Below are 19,471 nucleotides of genomic sequence, written 5' to 3'. Positions count from 1 at the left end.
TCGAAAAACCAAAAAAAAAAAAAAAAAAAAAAAGATTAAGAAATAACATTGGTCTACAGGTAGTCTGGCTGTAGTCAGCCCCTGCTTCTGAAGTCCCTTTCATGGGCTGGTTCCTCAGGAACACCTTCTAGAGATTCAAGTGGAGAGATGAACTGAAAGGTTACAGAATTGTAATGTTCATTATGCTGATAAGTCACCTTGTGCTGTTTAAACTTGTTTAAAATGGACTTTGGGGCAAGCCCCCCCCGCCCCCGAGCTAAAACCCCTCTCCTTATCCTGAAGTAGGCCACGCCTAATTGTAACAAGGAGAGAAGAAGAGCAAGCAGCTAAGAGCATGAGAACACTGTGTTCCTGAGAATGACTAGAAGGTGAACCACTTCCAGCGGGGGTTGCTGTTGTTTATCTCCTAATATAACAATGTCCGCCATGGGAAGAGGAGCTGGAGGAAGAGGGCCCTCTACCTGAGACTTTGAGCTGGAAACTCAGCTGGCGGCCCCAGTGGGCCTTCCCCATCTATTTCTAAAACTGAATACTTTGAACACCAGACTGGATGATTCCTTGTCCTCTCTCCGCTGTTTCTCTCTAGCTTATACTCACTGTTTATTCTTTTACTTTTGCTTGCTGTATACTCAGTAAACTAGTCATTCAAAATGGAAAGCATTGCGGTCATAGCTCATTCTCTGGCCCCTACAGAACAAGGATGACAGATGGCTTTGAGAGATGCCACTTGGTGAAATGTGGTTAGTAAATGGTGTCAATAAGCTTTTTTAGAACTCAAAGAAGCCACATCCTTGGACTCAGTTGATCTGGAAAGACTTGCTAGAAGGAAAACGTAGTCTGAGATTTGAATAGTGGATACTCTTTTTAAACCACAGGGAAGCCTGAGAGATGGGCTAGTCTAGGTCTGAGTTCAAAGGTACATGCCCTTTTTTTCTGACTCTGGTAGCTTCGTATGTGCTAACACAGGCTCACACGTGCTAACACAGGCACACACGTGCTAACACAGGTACACACGTGCTAACACAGGCTCACACGTGCTAACACAGGCTCACACGTGCTAACACAGGCTCACACATGCTAACACAGGCTCATACATGCTAACAGAGGCTCTCCTACTAAGCTGCATCCCTAACCCAAGACTTTTTCAGTGTCATCCAGAAAGTCCAGTTGTGTTGACATCCCCATGGACATGTCTTCTGAGACCTTCTATTGTTCTTTCATTCAATAGTTAATTATTGAGCATCTCTTCTGTGGTGGTTTTTTGTGGCCTGGGTGTGTGGCTCATTCAGCAACCCAGTTTCACGGTAATTATCATCTTGGGGTTCAGAAGTCCTGGATTCATCCTAGGTCCTGCTTTCAAAATGGCAGTTTGGAGAGAGTTCCTCGTGGTTCTTATCTCCATGGTTTCCAGAGGGAGACTGGCTGGCAAGTCTGACGGTGTCGCTTTTCCCGGGGTCCAGGGTGAAAAGACTTCTCTGTTTAAATGGGATTCTGCCTGCCTCTGTCTCTCATCCTCCCTCTCTCTTTCCAAGTTTTCCTTTGAATTCAATTTTCTCATCATGTACTGAGTACTCTCTATATGCAACACTTATTATAAGAAGAGAGTTCAAAGATACAAAACATACAGGTGTGTGTTTTCTTCTCTCTGTTTTCTTTCTTGTGGAAACACTTTATCCTTTGAGCTCTAAGGACTAAGCTGAAAACTCACGAAACAATATTTGCCATGACTCTGGGCAAAGATACGGAAGAAAAGAAGAATTCTTTCGCTTCCAGACAGCTCACCTTTGTTCAGATGCCAAATGCGTGGGACACAGTGGAGAGGGAGCTTTACCTGCAGTTATCCCTCTGGAAGAGGGGTGCTGTTCATAAACAGAGAATGGGTCTTGAGGCAGAAAATGGCTTATGGCAGAGTAGGTGGCTGAATACAAAAGCAATCGTTAGCATTCTTGACATATCCATACAGCAGCAGCAGCCGCAGGCCTGTCAGCTTGATTCAGGTCTGTTTTCCTTGTTAATTCAGCTCTCACAGCAAACTGTTGAGTGCTTGTTGAACGGAATGCTGAACATTCCAAGAGGAAGAAGTTTGCTTCCTTCCCCATTATCTCCTCCTTTTCCCCTACCCCAGTGCTTCCCACTTGAGCTCCAAGGTAAGTAAGTCCATCGTGGCTGCTTTGCATACAACTTCACAGCAAGCCCCTCATGTCTTTTCATATAAAATTCAACAAAATTTCAGAATTTCCAACAGAATGGACTGAGATACCGCTGGTTCTGCTTGCTAATGAATGCATTCAACTCTCCCCCTTCCTCGTGATCCTCACTCCCCTTTTATTCATAACTCCTGGATCTAAAGTGTGATTAATGGCCCACAAGACTTGGATTGAAAAGCTCTAATCCAGTACATTCTGTTTGATCACAACAAGGCCCAGGAAATTAAAACGATTTGTCTGTAGCTGCTAGAGTCTGGGGGGGGGGGGGGTAAGTGGGGACTTTGGGGCCCTTTCTATAAAGCTAACTACCTGTGTGGTAGGCAAACCTACCTTCTGGCTTCATGATTAAAGCCATCAGCATTGGAGACAGAGTTCTGGCATGGCTACTCAGTAGGTCTGTAGCTTTGAATGAGTTTTTTAAACTTATGCAACATCTGCACTCTTGCTATAAAATAGGGCTAGTCCTAGGTGTGCGGTGCATACCTATAATCCTAACACCGGGAGGCTGAGGCAGGAAGATTGCGAGTCTGAGACCAACCTAGGTCACACAATGAACAGGGTAGTGCCCTCTTCAGCAGGTTTTACTTATCCTGGGTCTGGCACAGAATAAATGGCACCTACCGTTATCACCTATGGGATATGAACTCTGTAAATCGCCATGGTGGCTTTACTTCCACACACAGGTTACTCCAACCTGTTGTCTCCCTCCACTTCGTGAACAAGAATTCAGTATGAAGTTGAGGAGCGGGGGCTGTGGCAGACATACCCTTGCAGTCTTTGAATGTCAGGGTTTCAGTGTCTGGCTGGCTTTGGTTTCTGGCTCTGAGAATGTCTTCTCCTCAGGGGCTCCCTTTCTGCTCTGTTGCTCTAATTAAGCCCACTGCTGTTGATGGAATTAGCACTGTGTGTCCGCTCCTCAACCCGGTCCCTCTCTAATCTTTGCCTCCTCTCTTTGAAGTCAGGGCAATTATACTCTAATTGTAGTTGGGGAAACTGAGGTTCGCACAGACTAAGTAACTGGCTTGATGGATGGAGCTGCTTAGGGGATGGATTGCAGATTAGGCACAGGGGGACCCTAGCTTTTGCGTATACAACTGATGAGTGTCCATCTCATCCTGAGACTGACCAGCCGGGAAACCAGTGAACAGAGAACCAGGATCAACCCAAGTCATCATGGGACTGTACCAATATTTAGGCCTTGCGCTCCTGGCTCTTGTCTGATGATCTTTTGATCGTTTTGCACAGGTCTGGGTCTTTGACCTTGGCATCACTAGCTGTAGCATCAGGTTGCCCTGCAGACTGTTGATGGTGCCCTTTATAGTTGGGAACTTCCAGCTCTGGAGAGTAAAGCCCTTGAATTTGAACCCTAGCTCTACCACTTACCAACTCTGTGACTTTGGGCAAGTTGATTGAATTTTCTGTGCCTTGGTTTCTCATACTAAATACTCCCGGAAGTGTTGTGAGGGATATGTGAAATACCAAATACACGATCAAAGACCAGCACCTGACACAGACCCCTGATCAACTGTCAGCATTATGCATTGTGTTCTCGTTACTTTGCCAGCCTTGAGCAAGAGAGTCATGGTGCTTGCCCCTGGCTAGCTGCAGTCTACTGGGGAGAAATGTTTAAGGTAATGAACCTTAGGACTTATTGAGAAACTCTAGTTTCATTTTTTTTTAATAGACTAGAGGTTGCTGCAATGTGACCGGAAGATAGTTCTATTTGTAAAGGTCTTGCTGCATAGGCACAATGCCCTGAATTCAATTCCCAGAACCCATATTATCACCGGGCGGTGGTGGCTCACTCCTTTAATCTCAGCACTTGGGAGGCAGAGACAGGAGGATGTCTGTGAGTTTGAGGCCAGACTGATCTACAGAGCTAGTTTGAGTTCAGGGCTACACAGAGAAATCCTGTCTCAAAAAAGAAACAAAAAAAAAAGGAAAGAAAAAGAAAAAGCCGGGTATGGTCGTATGTCATATGTTCTTCGTATCCAAGTGTTATGGGAGGCAAAGGCAGAAAGGATCCCCAGGTCTACTGGCCAGTCAGCCTAACCTAATAGTCAGGTTCCAAGCCACTTAGAGACCCTGTGTCAAAAAACAAGGTGCTTCAGGAAGAATACCACCTGAGGTTGTCCAATGGCCTCCACATGTACACGGATACCTGTGTACACACACATAAGTACACATATGAACGTAAGTATATAACATCAGCATCAGTGTTTTGTGTCAGAAGCATAGCTCTGGGTTGTACAGGATCCGGCAGTCTCTGGCCTCATGGCCAGGACACTGTGTGTTCCATCCAGAGCAGAGCTAAGCAGGGTCCTCCAGGCCGAAAGGAAGTTATGATTGGAGGAGAATTTGTGAGGCCATAGGTCCACTGAAGGAAGAGGGAGCTGTCACAGCTGAAGCAGGCCTGTAGGAAGAAGACAGGGAGGGAGCCAGGGCTGCTGCACAGATAACACCACCGCTGTGAAGCCAAGTATTTATTTTTAAGTGACGCTGGTGTATTTTAGGCCAACTGTATCCCGCTTGTAGTGTCTGTCTCTGTTTTTCATCGGTGTTTTCTACTTTCTCCTAGTGGACCTTCTCTCTATCTGAACCTCTTGTTCACATTGCTATTTGCTTTAAAGGCCTCTATCTGTGGCTGGTTTCTCTTTTGTCACCTTACAGAAGCAATAGCCATCCGGGAATAGTGAACCTCAATAGAGAAAATGCCTCCTCCCACCAGATTGGTCTGTAGGGCATTTTCGTGATTAATGATGGATGTGGGAGATCCCAGATCACTGCGGGCGGTGCCATCCCTGTGTAGATAGTCCTGGTTGTATAAGAAAGCAGGCTGAGCAAGCCATGTAGTGCAAAGCAGTAAAGAGCACTCCTCCATGGCCTCTGCTCCCATGGTTCCTGCCTCCAGGTTCCTGCTCTGAATTCGCTTCCTGAGGGACTGTCAGGTGTATGAATTACCCCTTTCTCCTTGAGATTGTTTTTGGTCCAGGTGTTTGTCACACCCACTGGGACAGTCTTCATTTGCAATTCCTGACTATGAGAATTCTGCACTTCCTTTTCTGATGAGCTATTGCAGTACTGAAGTCATGCAAACGATAGACGGCCTGTGCCGGATGTGCTGCCTCTGGACAAAGACGTTCTATCAGCAGAGGCGGTGACGTTGTTAGCTGAAGGCTTTCCCAAGTAAACATGGAACAGCAAAGACAGTTCCCCTGCACGCACCTTCATCTTGGTTGTTTCATAGAAGCACACAATTGTAAGCGTTTCTCTCTAGATCACTTTGTCGTAGCATTCAAGCAGCTATACATGGGGGCGAGGAGGGGGGGTCACATAACCTACCCAAGGTCGCCTAGCAAATTCAGTAGTAGAGCCAGGATTGAGCCCTGTATGCTAGTTTGCTTTTCATTACTATAACCAAGATACCTAAGAGGGCAACTGAAGCACGACCAATCAAAACTCAGGGAGAGAAATTGGGGTTGATCGTGAAGACCCAAAAAGTAAAACAGCCAGCCACTGGCTCTTACCTCGACCTCAGTCTGAATATGGTGATCCTGCCTCCAGGAATCTCAGAATGAGACTGTGCCTGAGAGCTGTCTCCTCCCGTTTTTCATTCCTCTCTGGGGCTGGGATTAAAGGTGTGCACCACGGGGATTAAAGACATGCACCGGTGTGGGAAATCCTTCTGTGTGGCAACTAGTGTGGCTACTGGGATTAAAGGTGAGTGCTCTCTGATCTTCAGGCAAGCTTTATTTATTAAAACACAACTGAGATGCCACTACAGGCAACAAGCAGGGAGGCGTTACTTCAGCACATGGTTTCAGAGGGTTCAGTCCATTATGGTGGGGAGGGAGTGGTGGCACAGAGAAGTTCCCACTGTGCTGGGAGCAGAGGAACTGGGGAAATCCCACACCCCTCCAGCTTTCTCCTCTCTCGCTTTGTCTGGGCCCCTAGCCTACCAGATGGTGCTACCCACATTCTTCATAGTATGTCTCCCATTAGCTAACTCTCAGGAAACACATTTCTCCAGCTCTTAAGTACTTCTTAATCTGGTCAAGTTGACAATAGCCATTAACTGCTACTGCCCCTTTATCACCGGTTTGGGTCAGTCTGCCGTTTACTGTGTTGCTGCTTTCGTGTGTCCAACATTCAAGTCAATATTTGAGATCGTGGAGTTAAAGAATTAATCCCTTCATTGAAGAAGGATGGGTAAATGACTAAATCTATCACTCCTCCCCTACTTCATTGAGAAAAGGGAGTGGGTTGAATTGTTTATCATTCTTACTTACTTTATGTCTAGAATATGGATACATATGCATCTCCTCATTAAACCATTCATGGGCTTTTATCTTATTAAAGCCTTGAAACTGCTGCCAGAAAGATGGCTCAGTGGGTAAAGGCACCTGCTACCAAGCCTAATGATGTGATTTCACCCATAGGACCCGCATGGTGGAAGGAGAGAACTTACATTAGTTGTTCTTTGACCTCTGCATGTACTCATGGTATATATGTACCGTATAGATACACACGCACACACTAAAGTAAAACATCACAGTTTTACAGATGATTAGACTGAGGTTTGACATTATGGATTAAATTGTCCAAAGTCATATATAGCTGTCAAATAAAAACTCAGCATTTGTGTCCAGGCTGCTCATCTGTGGGCTTGTATGTCTCTTTCGTTGTGCCAGGAACTGAAGGAAAATGTGTTAAAAATTCAACAGAGGAAGTTTTGATATTAAGACTCGGCAAGTATCTCAGTGTTAGAGCACTTGCCTAGTTCTAGGTTTTATCCTCAGCAGCAAGAGGATGGGGGCGGGGGTGTGGGTGGGAGCAAATATTGCTACAGAGCCGAGGTAGAAGACAAACACTTTAGTCTTCACAGTGTACCGTCCCCAAGCAAACATTTATAATTGGTCTTTAGGTTCTGAAGCAGACCGCATGTTCTGACTTTGTGACTTTGTAATTTAACCTTCCCTGGTAAAAGTTCCTTTAGGATATAAGAATGAAGCTAGGGAAAGAAGCCTTAGGTATCCCTGCTTCCAGCTGGTACAGATGTTTGGCCTCCATAGGCCCGGGAGAAGGAGAAAGTCGGCTCCTCTCTGCTGAGCTCCTCGCTGGGGATGAGGCTGAGTTTAGGAAAGATGCCAAAAGGGTGGGCCTGAGAGAGGGAGGAAAGGGATGTGGTGTTGGAGCTCATGACTCAGGAAACGTGATGGCACCTCCTTTCAGGGTGGCATGAGGCAAGCATTTAGGAAAGAATATGAGCTATTGTGCGTTTTTTTTTCTGATGGGTGGGTTGTTTTTATAAAGTTTTATGATCAGGAAACTGATGCAGCATGCTTATCCCTTTGGTTTTTTTTTTTTTTTTTTTTTGCTCTGCCAGCATCATTTTTGTATTTATTTTTGAACTTTGATGACAGGCATTTCCTTTAAAACTTCTGGAGGTAAAGTGTAACAAGACACCCCAAATTGCTTCCTAACAGCAGAATCCAAGAGAAGCTTCTGATCTTTGCTATAACCCCACCAGACAAATCCCCCTCCCCACCTAAAGGAGGATAGTTCTTTCAGTGCCTGAGGTGGTCTAACAAACACAGTCCCTTTTAAAACACTCTAGAAAATGTGTCTAACATGTGGGAAGCCTCCAGCGTCCATTAAAATGGGGCCTGTTGTGGCAATGAAAATACAGATCGGATTGCTCCCCTCCCCTAAATCATAAAAAAAACCTAGCCTCCTCTGCTAGTCTCTCTCCTGGAAGATGATTTTATCCTCAAGTACGCGGTCCTATCTGTTGTGCCCTGGAAGGCACTAAGCCAGTTCTTGGGCTTCTGGCTGCCAACTATGGAGCTGTTAAAAGCCTGTTTGGTTGCCGCAGGGCATTAATTCATTGCCTACCTTGTAAAAGTTGTGTCTTACTGCATTTTCCTGGCACCAGAGAAATCCCTGTACCTACTGTTGCATTTGGGTTTTCTGAGCCTGCAGGCAGCTCGGGGTTACTAAAGTTCAGAAAGGAGGCCACATGATGCTGGCTCTACCATTTCAATTCTCTTACTTCTTTCCCTCCCTTCCTCCCACTCACTGACAGATGAGTTTGACTGTCTTGGTGCTAGAAGCTCTCAGTCACCTCCTGTAAGAATCTGAGAGGGCGATCATGACCCTCCTTGGGTGGAACAGAGTGTTCGTTGATTTTGTGTGGCTTTGAACACATACCTGACAGGACAGCTTGAAAGGAAGAGAGGGGCTCTGTTTGTGATTGGGAAGGCAGAGGCAGGGAACACAGCGCACATCATGGGTGTCTGGGAAGCGGAAAAAGGGGGATGCTGACATGAGGTGGCACATTCAAGGGTGGATCTTCTTTGGAAATATGGTCACAGACACAACCAACAGTCTCGCCTACCAGTCTTCCAGATGATTCTCATTCTAGTCAAGTTGGCAGTGAAGAGCCACCATCCCAGGCAGCTGGCAGAGACGTATTCATCCCTTCCCTTTGGCTTCCTGGGATGAAAATTTGAGTCTAGGGATAGATGTAGTGATGCATCTATAGTCTTGGAATCTCAGAAAGCTGAGGCAGGAGGATCATCTGAGCTTAAAAACTTAAGAGCAGGCTGCGTGGGCAGCATAAATGAGACAGTGCCTCAAAAAATAAAATAAAATGATGTGAGATTGAGTGCACACATTCACCTCCTCCTGGAAGCTATGTGGTATCTTAAACACCAAATAAAATCCTCCTCCTCTCCTCACACAAAGTCAGCCTTTCAGGCCCTACTTCAAGAAAGCAAAGACTCAGCATAAAGAACCCTAAGTTCCAAAGTTGTTTCCATAAATTTTGAGCCATCAGAAAGCTAAGTTAAGGACCCATGTCTACTTTTCAAAATTTCTGATAGCCCACCTGCACATGACTTCCTAGTCCTATCCCAAACACTATGCTATGGTCAGTGGGGAAGGAGCACACGAGGTCTAAGCTATTGATAACTGATGGCTGAGAGGAGAGAGTCAGTTTTCTTTAAGGATGTGGTCCCTGGTAGTTCAACTATGCTTGGGTGGGCGTTCCCCCACCCGTGTGTGTATGAGCAGCACTAATTGGACTCGAGGTTATCTGAGAAAGAGAGAGTACATGAAGCTGAGAGGGAGGCATGAAGTTGGATCTTGAAGGAGTTAGAAAAGGGAGGATATGATCAAAATTATTATTTGCATGCATTACATTCTCAATAGATAAAAAATACTAATAAAAAGTCACGAAGGGGACATGAGGGTACAGAAAATCCAGGAGAAGTTGTGAGGAAGGAGTAAATGTGATCAAAAATATTATATGCACATATGAAATTCTCAAAGAATAAATTTTTAAAATGTAAGATAGTGTCACACTACATACCTCTGGCTGACCTAGAACTTACTATGTAGACCAGGCTAACCTCAAATTCACTGAGTTCCACCAGCCCCTTACTCCCAAGTGCTGGTATTAAAAGCATGTGCCACCATGCGTGGCCATAAAAATCTTATTTTAAAAAGAATTAGAGACTGGAGAGATGACTCAGCAGTTAAGAACTGGGCTAAGTGGGTGCTCTTCCAGCACCCACTTCAGGGGGCTCACAATGCCTCTGGCTTCCTCATTCACTTGCGTGCTTGCGCTCATGCCTACAACACACAGATACACATACATACACATAATTAAAAACACTAATTTTTAAATGAAACTACACTCTATTACTTTCAAAGGAGCAAAACTTCTAGATTTACCTTTCATGACATCTCTGACCAGTCCTATTTCAATTTAATTTTCGTTTCATTGTTTGATATGTGCCAGTATGGTAGAAAGAACCGGAACTGATGTGATTAGCAATAAGGGTAAAATCCATGATCCCTCCTATACCCCCATACCTGGCTGTGGTTAAACAGTAGAGATAAAGGATCTATTGAGAGAGGAATATCGGGGTGAGAGAGGTACTCAGTGCTGCGAGGAGACAAAATGAGGGTTACCCCCAGCCGCGATTGAGAATTAGCCAGGCAAAACCATCAGGTATTTTTGTACTGATGATACTGTCAGGCGAACGTGATAACCACTACACTACGGAAACACCCTTGATGATACTGAAGAGGAAGGAGCAGATGATAATACCATCAACGAGAGCTACTCCATGGCTGGAGCCTTTCTGCTCATTCTTTATTGTCAAAACTTTCAGTTTGCTCACAACTGTGGACACATGGGAACTGTGTTTGCTGAGCTTGGGCTTGGATGTGAGCTGGGGGAAAAAATCAAACAAATCAGGAACTCTGTGTCTTGGGGTGGGGCGCCCAGCTGGTAGAGGGCTTACCTATCGTGCAGGAAGTCCTGGGTTCATTCCCCAGTACAGCATAAACCAGCTGTGGTGGCATAGGCTTGTAATCCCAGAATTTAGGAGGTAGAGATGCAGGGAGCAAGAGTTCAAGGTCATCTTCAACTACATAATGTGTTTTAAGACAGCCCTGACTTTCTGAGTCTCTGTTACAAATATACAATAAAATAATAAAAAGCAGAAGATCTCGTCACTCAGCTCCCACTTGGCTAAAGTGCTCAGTTAGCCAGCCCACCCACTTCAACTGCCTAGCAAGTTCTCTCTGCCCAAAGAACCTGGCACATCTCAGCTTCTGGGCCCGTTGCAGCTCCGCGTCACAACAGCCAATGTCTGCTCCCACCAAATGAGACACATACTTGCCAAGAGTTCCTGAACCTGTTCCTTCTGGTTGGACTAGTTCTATAATTAAGGGCTTCTACACAACAACACCCCCCCCCAACACACACACCCCAGCCCCAGGTCTTTTTGCAGGTAAACATTTCAAGCCAACAGCCCTCCTTTCATTCTTTACAGCTAATTTTTTTTTAAAAAAAAAAACTTAAATGCCGTTGTGCCTCTCAGCTATGAAGATAAGTGTGTTTTTCTTTGGAGCCCTGGATACCAGATTGTAAATCTAATTCCAAGTGTCAGAGCATGTCTCCCGGTGGTGGGTGGCTTTACTGGGAGCTGGGGTGAAGTGTGGATTTGTATATCTTTCTTTTTTTTTTAATATTTATTTATTTATTATGTATACAATATCTGTCTGTATGTCTGCAGGCCAGAAGAAGGCACCATATCTCATTACAGATGGTTGTGAGCCACCATGTGGTTGCTGGGAACTGAACTCAGGACCTTTGGAAGAGCAGGCAATGCTCTTAACCGCTGAGCCATCTCTCCAGCCCCCTATATCTTTCTTTGTATCCCTTATGCACCCATGTGTAGATAACATGTTGCCTGGCACACTCTAGATCCCCAGTGCTTGTTCATTTGCATGAACCAAGACATAGATTTCTCTACTCATTCTGGACTTTACATTGGACTCAGCATCTCCAGGTCTGTAGTTAGATCACTGCTGGTGGCAAGTGGGGGAGGGAAACAGTAGGGAGCCGATTCACTGTTCTGATTCATAACACAACATCACTCAAACATGCTCTTTGACAGTGTTGATCAAAAATACACATTTCTAAGCTCCCCTCTCAAACATTCCAGTTCACTGGACCCCAAATGGGGCCCAGGATGTGGATTTAGTAAGCTTTTCATTCAATTCCACTTCAAGCAAGGTAAGGAAATGACCTGACTGCTCAGATGTCAAATGTCCACTGAAAACCCATGGCATGAGCACTGTTGTGCACCATTATTCCTGTTTGCCTTCACTTTCCTTTTGTATGTATATGTGTGTCTGGTGCATGTGTACATATATGTGGGCATATGTGTATGTTAGAGGCCAGAGGCTGGTGTCAGGTGTCTACCTCGATTGTTCTTCACTTGATGTCCTGAAGCAGGTTCTCTCCTTTGAACCAAGAGTTCACTAGCTCGCCCTGGGATCCGCTGTCTCTGCCTACGCACTGGAATTGCAGGTGGCTACTATGGTCACCTGTGTTTTATATTGGATGCTAAGGATCTGAACTCCAGTCCTAGGCATTTTAACTACCCAGCCATCTCTCCAGCCCCTGCCCTCACGCTTCTCTGGAAATGCAGTGTGTCTTACAAGGGATCCCATTGTATACATTTGTAATATATTTTTCTTTCTTCTTTCCTTCCTTTTTTTAAAATTTTGGCTTTTAAGTTGGGGGCTTTTGTTTCTCTCCGTGACAGCCCTAGCTGTCCTGGAAGTTGCCAGTAGACCAGGCTGACTCACAGAGATCCTCCTGAGTGCTGGGATTAAAAGCGTGTGCCACCACCACCTGGTGATATTTTTCTTTCTTGATAGCACATGAAACAGTAGCACAGTCACAGTCTGTGACTTCCGAAAGATAATGGACGTGACACATTTTGTAGTGGGTAGAAGGAAAAACATTTCCACGTTGACAAAGGCCAGATTTTAACATTTTGGGCTCTCATTTCTGTATATACAGCTGGTATACATGTCTCACATATGTGTATGTTACCTGTAGGCTGAGGAGAAGAAATAATTTTGAAACAAAACAAACGTTTTGAATTTTCACCTCCTATTAAGAAATACTCCCAAACAGCTGTAAATTGTTCATAAGATGCAAGCACTCACTGGTGGTACACAGAAAACATGCCAAGGGATGGCTTATTTCTTTGAGTAAAATAAACCTTCTGATAGCCAGCCATTCAAATAAAGATCATCAATCTTAATACAGAACTATGAGTGAAATGGGTTTTTGATTGCACCTATGCAGCCAGTAATAATGCATGGAACGACCCTTGAGTAGTTAAATCTCTGAGTTTACATTTCTGCCACAACCCCTGAACAACTGAACATGGTGACTAAGATCCTAGAAAACACCCAAATCTGCAAAACTGCTTCCCCCACTTCCCTGTTTCTGCTTACTTATATTTTATTAAAACTAATTTTCACTGGATTTTTGAAGGGCGTTTTTATATATGAAGTAGTTTTTTTTCTTTCAGACAATAATTACACAAGACAATGGATATCACCAAGACATCTTCATACATGAATATACTGTATGTGTTCATACTTTTCATGTTGGTCTCTACTGTCCTCCTCCCACTCCCACTGGACCCCGTTCCTCTTCCCAAAAACCCTCTCTTCTACTTTCGTGCCTTAAAAAATAACTTTAATTCTAATTATGAACTAGAGCATGTAACACATGCCTCTGTATATGTGTGTGTGTGTGTCTGAGTCATTTTCAGAAAATTATCTGTCTCTCTTTTCTTTGACATTCTGTTTTCTTCTCTTGACTCATTCATGTGATATAGAATCTGTTATTTGGCTAAGAGTCAGGCATGGACACCAGGACAGGTTTGAGACGAGTCTGGGCTTCTTTGCACTCAGTTTTCTTTTGTCTGCCCAGCCTAAGCTGCCACCTGATCCTATCCAGCAGCCAAGGTCTAAAAGACCTTCAAAGTCAAGACCAACAGGTTCTTTAGACTGGGAGCCACATTTCAGTGTGTTCTCTTAAGGCAATGCAATGTAGCGGTGGCATTGTTGGCACTTTGGATGTACTCGTTCTTTGTTGTGGGAGGCTACCCAGGTACTGTCATCACCAACATCCCAGCCTCTCCCCAATAGATGCCAATGAACTCTGGCATCTTCCAGAGAGAAATTTAAAATGCATTTCGCCAGGCATGGTGGTCCATGCTGGTAATGCCAACACAATCGAAGCTGAGGCATGAGGATTGCTGTGAGTTGAAGTTGGTCAGGACTACACAGTGAGTTCCAGGACAGCCTGGGCTTCTGAATAAGAATATATCAAAACAAAAACAAAAAGCACATAGACGTTGCCAAAGGTGTCCAGGAGACAGAATCACTGTTGCTCTGACAAACCAGAAGGCAAAAAATGCACACATCATGGCATATCAACACAGTCAAATTTTATAGATACTTTAATATGACTCTTTTTTATTTTGGCACATTGGCTGACAATCCACAGAATTAGTTCAATTGGGGGGAAAGGTTTTTGTTGTGGAATATTAATTATAAGTATGTTATATTCATTTATGCTGTGAAATATTGTTTGATGGCACAAAGATATGCTACATTCTTTTATGTTGTGTTTATTTAACTCTGTGAAGCTGTGTTACTTTGCCTGTCTAAAGCACCTGATTGGTCTAATAAAGAGCTGAATGGCCAATAGCAAGGCAGGAGGAAGGATAGACATGGAAAAGGATCAAGGAGTGAGAGAAGGAGAAGGAGAGGAGGATCCTGGGGACCAGCCACCCAGCTACACAACAAGCCATCGAGTAAGAAGTAAAGAAAGGTATACAGAAATAGAGAAAGGCAAAATGTAGATGAGATAATTTAAGAAAAGCTGGCAAAAAAACAAAAACAAAAAAACAAGTCAAGCTAAGGCCAGGCATCCATATGTGATATGGAATCTGTTATTTGGCTAAGAGAAAAAATATCTTTGTATTTTTTGGGGGGATCTGGGTGGTGGGCCCCCAAAAGAGCCAAAGAGTAAACTAAAACAACCAACAACAAGTTTTGGGTTTTGTTTGTTGGTATCATTTTAAATTAATTGTCTTTTCAGACTTGTTCCCGAAAACAGAACATTTTGGACAATGCAAAAATTAAGTCTTCCAATTATAGAATACCCAGAGTCAGAGTTTTACTAATTTGTCTTGGAGCCAGGAGGCACATCCCCACGCAAGGAGGAAGTACCAGTGTATGTGACTAGATACAACCGTATGTGCCATCGCTGTTTGTGTGGCAGTAGATCACAGCCCCGATTCCAGAGTTCCCTGCTTTCTCCTCCTTCCTCCCATCAAGACAGAAGTTGAAGAAAGGAGAAGGAGCTTGATTACTAACTGGGACCATCTCCCAAATGAAAGGGGAGGGGAGAGATGTTGGAACGTGTGAGTGCCCAACATGTACTTGCTTGACCCTGTCTGTTTGGCCAGTAGAAGCTATGGCTACAGGTGCCAGGGAAGCTACAGGGGTTTGCATGGTGGGAGGCTGAGCCCTCATGGACCTGCTTTTTCTGTGATGCATAACTTGCCACAGAGGTCTCATCTGAAAGGCCATGTCTGAAATTGGACCATATTTATTGGACCTGCCCAGCAGGGAAGCTTAAGAATAGGGAGAAAACCAGAAGAGAAGTAACTAATCAAGGAAGCGCCCAGTACATATTTGATGAATGAATGAATCACTCTTCTCCATGAATGAATCTTTAAGGGCATTGCTGATAGGATAGAGCATGGTCCTGTTGGCTGAGATGGTCACAGCCACTTTAGCCTCTGAGATTTTAGCCCATGATGAGTCTGTTCTGAGTAGTGGGGTGCTTGGGCTTCTAACCGCACCTGATCATCGGCTAGATTAAAAAGGGCTAATCACCAGTAGCGTGCACAGCTGCAGTGTCCCAACCCCTCAGAAGCACCAGTGACCGGCACAGTACAAGTGAGACTATGGATTTGTGCTTGGTGTTGTTCCTGGAAATGCAGAGCAGGCTTCTTGATTCCAGTCTCCGGGCTCCTGGCTGGAGACGAACGTTGCCTGTCTGCAAAGCGCTTTGTGGGCTTGTAACTGGTTGTGCTGAAGCAGAGCTCCAAAGGGTGTTGTGTGCTGTTGTTTATAGGGGAGCTGCTGTTAGGCTGTGTTTGTTCCTGAGCTGTAAACACACACACATGCACGTGCACACACACACATGGGGAGGAGGTGGGGTGCAGGGCACGACACCCCTGCTGCTCACTTGGGAGGCCTTACTGGGCTGGTCTAGTCTCCCTAAAATCAGACGCTAGCCTGACTCTGTGCTTGGGATCCCTGTCATAGGACAGCCTGTTGGCTAACAGTCTTTGGTCACTCACACCCCTACTTAGAGTCCCAGACATTTGCCCAAATCCTGAGTCAGCAAATAAAGCAGAGGGAGAGAGGCCTGAAACCTAGAAACAAGGCAGAACTTGCATAGGGAAACAAACAAACCTTACAAGTTGTTAGAATGTCCCATGGACCACATACAAAACTTGTATATCCTGCCCCAAATTGCTGACCTAGTGTATGGGCTTTATTGTAACGTGTGTGTATGTACATATGTATCTTTAATATGTATGTATGTATCTTCAAGAATTTAAAGATGAGACTCCTATCTGGTGGTGAAACATTCAGTCTATGAGGACTTGGAATCAGAACCCAAGGACACTGGAGATTTCCATCATCACTTTCACATGTATATTGGAGCTTAGACACTTTGCAGTAGTTAAGTAGTTACGGGCTATTAGCAATTCTCTCTTTCTCCCTTTATCCTTCTTTCCATCCCTAGAGAAAAACTAAAAGAACAACATGTTTGCTGCATGTATGTTATTCACTGATTCTATAGTTTCTAGTATTTTTTTAAGGCAAAAAAAATCTTAAGAGAAAATGAAATGTGTATAGTAGGCTTCTTATTATATTACATGATTGTTATTTGCTGTAAAATAATTAAACTTGGGGTTCAGTTTCTGTCCCCCATTGTGTGTACGTGCGTGTGTGTGTTCTCATGTGTGTGGGTGTCAGTGGAGGCCAGAAGACGCTATCAGAGCCTCTGGAGTTATGGGTGGTTGTAAGTTACCTGATGTGACCTCTGATCCTCCTAAAGGGAAGCAAGTGTTTTTAACTTCTGAGCCATCTCTGCTGTCCTCCTTCCCCCATTTCTTAGGGTTTCTTTATTATCACCCTGTGATTTTGGTGTTACACTGCCTGGTGGGTCCTAAGAACATTGAAGAAAGCACCCCAATACCAGAGCTGTAAATATGTTTTTCAGCTGGAGAACAAAGCCCTGGAAACCTCACTAGGGATCAAAGCTCACTCCCAAATGAGCTGTCGATGCCCAGGGCCTTGTGGTAAGATTGTGGGTGAGCCCTTGAAGGAGAGGCCCCAGGGTGCTTTGGCTCAGGAACATGTCACTTCCTCTAGGCCTGGCTTGGTTGATTGTCCTTAGAGATGAGATTCCCTTCACCCCTCTGCTAAATTTGGCCACGCTTGCAGGAGTATGATTGTGTTCATGAGGATTCACCTCTAGTGCATCTCAGACTGAAAAGACTGAGCAGGAATATCCCAGGGGAAATCAGCAATTCTAACATGCCCCTTCCCACCCCCTGCCTCTTCTGCTGCAGTTTTCTTCCTTTTGCTTCAGGTTGTACACTTGGAAAGAAAACCACAGGTGCTTTCTCAGTCTCAGTCAGAATCCACTCATGTAGGAGCCCTGTTTACACAGAGGTCCTTCCTGCAGCAAAGGCAGTCATCTCTCCGCCCGAGTCAGGCAAGACGGAGGGTGGGCTTGTTGCTGGGGTGTGGATTTGGTACCTGAGATGGAAGATCCACAGGCAGTTTCCTGCCAGGGAAAGATGGGTTCTGACCTCATCTGGAAATCTAAATTTCTCCATCTCACTGTCTCCCTCCATCCAAAATGCAAAAAAGAGTCAGTACCTCCCTATACCAACACCCGATGTATCTGTGCCTTTCACGTGCGTACGGAGGGATACCACAGTCAAGTTTACAAGTAATTTGTACTTTGAGGAAATGATAACTTTTAAGAAGATTAACCTCTTCTTTTTCCTAGTGGCAGGTGAATATATTTTTATTGTGAGAGATTGAAAAACATCACCTGTAACTTTAAAGTCCCTGGCCACTAATTCTAACCCTTTTAATCCTAGATATTTCTCCTCTGCCATCAGGGACAGCGTAAGCTTGCTGCAGGTTCTTCCAGTCAATGTTGTTGACCTACAACACTAAGAAACTACTCTTTTGTAGATATGCTTTTAACACAAATGGTATTGTATTGTTTTGTTCCACATTGTTATATTTTAGATGCCGGGAATTGAACTCAGGGCCTCACCCTTACTAACTATTCTACCAAAGATCTGCACTCCCAACCCTGTGCAATTATTCTCAAACTGAGGCCAATATAAAGGAAATCTCTCAGTTCCACACCTATACCCATCTCCTTTCTGATCGCTATAGGGTCGTATTCCATAGTGGAGGAAAGTTTACTTAAGCTCTCTCTACTGAGAATGTTACCATTGTTTCTAGTTTTGTTTTGTTTTGTTTTTACTGGCATGGGCAACCAAATCGCTTCTTGGGCATTTACAATGTCAACGCTACCCCAGAAAAAAGGCGTGGTCTTTGCTTGGAGGGGGTGGGGAAGTGGGGGGAGCGCAGACGCAGTCAATCCAGAGTGGGTATAGGGGTGAATGGCTGGAGGGGACTCAGTCCATGGTGGATTTCTCGGCTGTGAAGGTTGGTTACACGGTGCTTTTAAAGTATTCAAAACTCAGTGAACTGCAGACTTTAAATGGGTGCATTTTACTGTTTGAGCTGCTCTTACCCCAATAACGTTCATTAAAAAAAAAAGTGTCCAGGATAGCCAGGGATACATAGACAGTGTCCAAAAAAAAAAAAAAAGGAAGGAAGGAAGGAAGGAAGGAAGGAAGGAAGGAAGGAAGAAAGAAAGAAAGAAAGAAAGAAAGAAAGAAAGAAAGAAAGAAAGAAAGAAAGAAAGAAAGAAAGAAAGAAAGAAAGAAAGAAAGAAAGGAAAGAAAGAAAGAAAAGAAAAAGAAAATGAAATGTGCAGTCTGGCTTGGAACTTCCCCCTCTATTTGCTCTATCGACATTTGCCCTGGTCCAGCCTCCTTGAAACCGTCTGTTCTATGAGTGGAGCTGTCTGCGACCTGGCAGCTCCGTAGGCGTGTTCCCTGAGGCCCCCAAAGCTGGCGAAACTGCCCCAGCCACCAGAGGTGTCTGCAAATTAGTACCCGGTGCTCCTAGGAGGGCGGGGTGGGCCTCTCTATCCCCGCCTACCCACCCGCCCTCCGTGGGCGTGCCCTGAAGCGGCCCCGCCCCTCTCGCTGGATTCCTAGCGTTGAGTCCACCAGGTAGAAGCAGCTGTGAGCGTCCGTGTCGCCGCTGCCAGCACCGTGGAGCTCGGGCCCTCTTTCACCCGGGATTTTTGCTGTCGCCTGGGATCAGCGGTGACATCCCAAAGGGCAGGTCCGGCAGCCGCCATGGTGGCCAAAGATTACCCCTTCTACCTCACTGTCAAGAGGGCGAACTGCAGCTTGGAGGCACCCCTGGGCAGCGGGGCGGCCAAGGACGAGGTAGGACGCGCGCCTCCCGGCTCCTCCGCCGCCTTACCCTGGGTACCGCTCGCTTTCTTTCCGTCTCCCCTGCGTGCCGCGTTTCTCCAGATCGCCACCACACGTCTTTTCTCTGGGGTCCCCTCTCCCTGCGCCCGGGAACTGCAGCTCCTCGCCGCTGCCTCTACAGGCAGCGCTCTCAGAACCCCAGGCTCTGTCTAGAGCCGGTAAAGACACCTATCTACCCCTGCACTGTCA

At 45.2% G+C, this 19,471-nt stretch overlaps 1 protein-coding gene across 3 annotated transcripts in view; it reads left to right on the top strand.

Annotated features, from left to right (window-relative positions):
- Positions 1-19,471, top strand: part of Arhgef3 (Rho guanine nucleotide exchange factor 3) — a 287,187-nt gene that overhangs the window by 196,489 nt on the left and 71,227 nt on the right. Inside the window, exon 1 of one of the 3 annotated variants that reach the window (XM_057770294.1) lies at positions 19,005-19,234. The exons of the other annotated variants lie outside the window; for them this stretch is intronic. Coding sequence (XP_057626277.1) covers positions 19,142-19,234 — 93 coding nt within the window. The 5' untranslated portion in view covers positions 19,005-19,141. Of the gene's footprint in view, positions 1-19,004; positions 19,235-19,471 lie in introns of those variants that run through there. 3 annotated transcript variants of the gene reach the window in all.

Source organism: Chionomys nivalis, chromosome 5 (assembly GCF_950005125.1).
Source record: "Chionomys nivalis chromosome 5, mChiNiv1.1, whole genome shotgun sequence".
NCBI lineage: Eukaryota > Metazoa > Chordata > Mammalia > Rodentia > Cricetidae > Chionomys > Chionomys nivalis.
The sequence above is the reverse complement of the archived record's forward strand: the minus strand, read 5'-3'. Positions and strand labels throughout refer to the sequence as shown.